Source organism: Diadema antillarum, unplaced genomic scaffold, assembly GCF_040938485.1.
Source record: "Diadema antillarum isolate AM-2024a unplaced genomic scaffold, OU_Dant_1.0 seq00002306_RagTag, whole genome shotgun sequence".
In the NCBI taxonomy this organism is placed as follows: domain Eukaryota; kingdom Metazoa; phylum Echinodermata; class Echinoidea; order Diadematoida; family Diadematidae; genus Diadema; species Diadema antillarum.
The window spans coordinates 145538-149728 of NW_027272928.1; the positions used below are offsets into that span (position 1 = coordinate 145538).

The 4191-nt window shown below is 46.1% G+C and overlaps 1 protein-coding gene across 1 annotated transcript; it reads left to right on the forward strand.

Annotated features, from left to right (window-relative positions):
• On the forward strand, window positions 1–3379 carry LOC139714534 (probable E3 ubiquitin-protein ligase IRF2BPL). The gene has a single exon (XM_071626226.1). The coding sequence runs from the start codon at window positions 647–649 to the stop codon at window positions 2618–2620; it is 1974 nt and encodes a 657-aa protein (XP_071482327.1). The 5' UTR covers window positions 1–646; the 3' UTR covers window positions 2621–3379.
• The last annotated feature ends 812 nt before the right edge of the window (window positions 3380–4191 follow it).

Sequence of the window (4191 nt, forward strand, 5' to 3'; positions counted from 1 at the left end):
ACACATCCCTCACGCAGCATGAACGATGCTCTCTAGAATTTCACGTTTGTTTGTTTTGGCTAGGGCCATTCGATATGACTCCACTGATTCGCTCTCCCCTTTGAGCTTTTAGCAGCGCCCTGGGTATGCCCGCAGAAATGACTGTATTCTAATCCAGCGGTGTCGCCCACGCACGAGCATATTTAATAATAGCATGGTAGTGTAGAGGCCCCAGTCTCCGCGCTTCCTGTTGCTAATGAATCAGCCTGGGATTATTTTCCCCGGGCACCGCCGCCATTGCTTGTCTACGGTTGCACATTCCTCTCCTACACGTCATCAGTATGCCTGAAATGCCGTGCCAAGCATACAAGCGCAGTGCGCATGAGCAGGAGAGGTTAAGTGCTGGATGTTTGCTCGCAGTGCACGCTGCATCGACAGATGTGTGACAGTCAACGCAGCTAGCAGACGACGAACCCGCTTCGTTCATTCTTCACCTGCGCTGTGTAACGTCCGCGATAACTCTTCTCCTCTGTGAGTGCATAGTGACGCAATATGCTGAGCGGCTCACTTTCACGGCGATTGTGAATGACTGACTGTTTTGTATTGAATATTACATTCAACTACATGTGATAGACGCGTAGTAGTGAGCAGAAAACTGTCTGGCTGTATGTCGCTGTCTCACTATCATCTCACCATGCATCGACAACATTGCTACCTGTGTGATTTACCACGGGCACCATGGGCTTTACTGCACGATTTTTCAGAGCCGGTATGCCGTGGATGTGTCAACTACGAGGGAGCTGATCGAATCGAAGGTGTCATTGAAGGTGCACGGCAAATGAAACGGGCACACAGTTTTCAGGAGACAAAATCTTACCCGGGACATAAACCAGGACAAATACCTCTTATGCCGCCCCAATCGGTGAGTGTTCCACCTCGCCCAAGTGCATTGGAAAGTAGCAGTAGCAATGTGAATCATGTTGAACCATCGCCAAGAAATCCACCTGGCTGTGTAACCACACAGATACACGGTGAACGATTTGTTACTCATGAGCCCAGTCGTGCGCGGAGCATTCATGATTTTTCGACAGCACCCAAGTTTGGGTTCCCTCCTTCGGATGAAGGTGAAGGAAAGTTGCTGTCCCGCGGGGGGCTAACTCCTGTCTCTGGTCCCCATATGGCCCCTAATCTTCTCCACCATCTTAGCGCTCCACCTGCATCTAACTCTGTATTTACACCACGACATACTGTTGCACCCACTGCCGTCGGAAAAGCAGCACCACCAACCACGACCCCGAGCAGCGGGACGAAGCGAAGCTCGGCAGATCGCGAGCGAGAGGACAAGGAAAGTTCGATGTCGTCCCATTCGGACAACGAGCGACGCGTCACCCCCGTAGCAGACGACCCGTACGGTCAGAAGCCTAGTTCTGTGCGTCAAACTTTGGCGACGCTATCGACATGTACCCCTTTTGAAATTCGATTCAAGAAAGACCATTCACTCCGCGGACGCGTATTTGCTTTCGATGCTGTGTATCGTCCAGGACTTGATTATGAGGTCAAAATCTATATCGAATATCCGAGCGGATCCGGGCAGGTGTATTCTAGTGCGTCAGGAGCTGCCAAGCAGATGTATCAAGACTGTGTGAAGGATGTAGGTAAGAGTCTATCTTCGGGATATAAGTACCTAGAATATGAAAAGAAGCATGGGTCGAGTGACTGGCGACCTTTGTGTGATTTGTTGCCGGAATCTGTTCGCTACTTCAGAGATATGGTGAGCGTGGAAACTTTACCACAGCCGTACATTGATGCGAGCTGCCCTGTTCTGCCCATTATGACTCCCACGCTTCTCTCGTCTCGTTCCTTCAGTCATAAAAGCAAAAAGATCAAATCTTCGCCCGAACCTGCTGAGCAGGACCCAAGCAAACTAACGGAGGAGCAGCAACAGCGACAACAATGGATGCAGAGCCAGGCGGAGGCGCTCAAACTTACCATGAATGCCGGGTTCAGCAGTTCACGCCCACCGAGTACTGCCACATCGCCAATGAGTAACCCCGCATCAGCTGGTACCCCGCCTGATGGCAGTTCCTCTCAAGGTGGCCCTTCGCCTATGGCCGCACTCATGTCAGTCACCGATAATCTGGGAACTCCGACATCGCCGACGAGCAAGAGTGATGCAGGATCAACATCGATGCGACCGCCCAGCAACCCCGCATCGGGTTCGAGCGACAAGTCCCAGCGTAGCCCCCATTCCCCAACCACGGCCCAAAGAAGGGCCATGTACCGCAGCAAGGAGCTTTCCCAAGCGGCGATTCCCCATGGACAGGAGACCAGTGTCACCCCGAACACAGCCAATCTACCTGACTCCTCTATGCACATGCTGAACATCCTCAAGTGCACTCTTTGTCACGAGCGTCTTGAAGACACTCACTTTGTCCAGTGCCCGTCCGTAAGTAATCATAAATTCTGTTTCCCGTGCTCAAGGGATAGCATCAAGAAGCAAGGCTCTGGAGCTGAGGTGTACTGTCCTAGTGGAGCCAAATGTCCGCTCGCTGGCACCACCACTCCTTGGGCCTTTATGCAGGGGGAGATCCTCACCATTCTTGGAGAGGAGGTGAAGGTCAAGAAAGAACGGGACTCATAAAACTGATTTTTTTTCTCATTTCTTGCGATTTTGTCACAGTGACGAATTACTCGCGTTTCTTTTATTCAGATAATGTGTTTTGTACATAGTGCATCATCTAAAAAAAAATGCCAAGGAAGTCGCCCATATTTCAGACTGTCACGACGTCACTGCTGGACAGTATCACGTGCTTGTGTATATTTCTGTAAATGCAGCTGTACATGTATATAGCATATATTTTGTGATAATCGGTCTACGCGATGTTATATCACAGGACAGGACACTAACAGAGGAAAATTATCACCTTGCGAAGAATGATGGGTCATTATGTTTTATGTTGCAAGAAAATGCTTATATATACCACATGGAAACCGTTTGTCCTGCTGATGCTGTTGCTTTTCCCGAGTAAATTGTGTATTTCAGCATGTTCACATCGCTCGTATCAGTGGTAAGCAAGATATACATGGATTAGTGTCACTTCTGCACTATTTTTAAAACTGCTGTGTTTCTCTGTGTATTAAATGAACCGGAGACTATTGCGTTCAATTTTGTATTCGATGATATCCCCTACTTGTAGAGGTCTTTCTGGATTCCCTTATTAGCATTATGTGATGGTGCAATTGTGCGCTTTTGAGATGAACGATAGGCTATTGACAAACCCATGTCCAGTGCTTAAATAATTAGCAGTCCACTGCGAGGAATAATGATGCCGGCGTCACTGGCCGTGCCGGAATTTAATCATTATTGCGTCATTGATGAAACACAAGTTGCGAGATTAGAGACGTGGAATTATTACAAAGGAGGAAGGATATTCCCCTCGACATGATCTGTCGCTCATCAAAATGTCCCGTTGAGCCACGGACCATGCATAGCATGAGGCATACATATTGGATTATATTTTACGTATAAAAAAAAAATAGAAATAAAAATCTTTTCACTTCTAGCACTGACGAGAACAAATTGAACACGCCTGTTACAGCTTCAGAACTTGGCAAGTAAAAAACGTCAATTTAGCTCTTGCATTACTGTCTCTATCTTAAAGTTTGTTTAAGAACAGTTGAAATACAATGTAGTTCAAAGAATATTCTGTCTTAGCGCATTTTACGCTCTTGAGACAATATTCAGTTCCATGAATTAAATCACCACACTGTGCACACGTGAATGTAGAACTTGAAGCCAGTTATTCTTCTTTCCATAGTGTAGTCATGTCACAATGTTCGCAAATACTTGTAAACGGTGTCTATCTGTATACTTTGTGATGTGACTTTTGTAATGTGATTGTACATCTAGTACATTAAAACTGAAAGAAATACTTTAAAAAAGTGAGAAACCGTGTAAGTCTATGTGTGTGTGTGTGTGTGTGTGTGTGTGATGCAAAGCCGTGTGTATGGATGTGCTAAGTACGTTAAATACTTGCATTCATCATTAATTTGCACACACAATTTAGATGTTCGATGGTAGGCCCTCCGTTGGTATATGTGAATGAATATGTATGTACCTATGTGTATATTATTATATTCAGCTGTATATACAATATATATATATATATATATACAGATATATATGTATATATGTATACATACAGTATATAG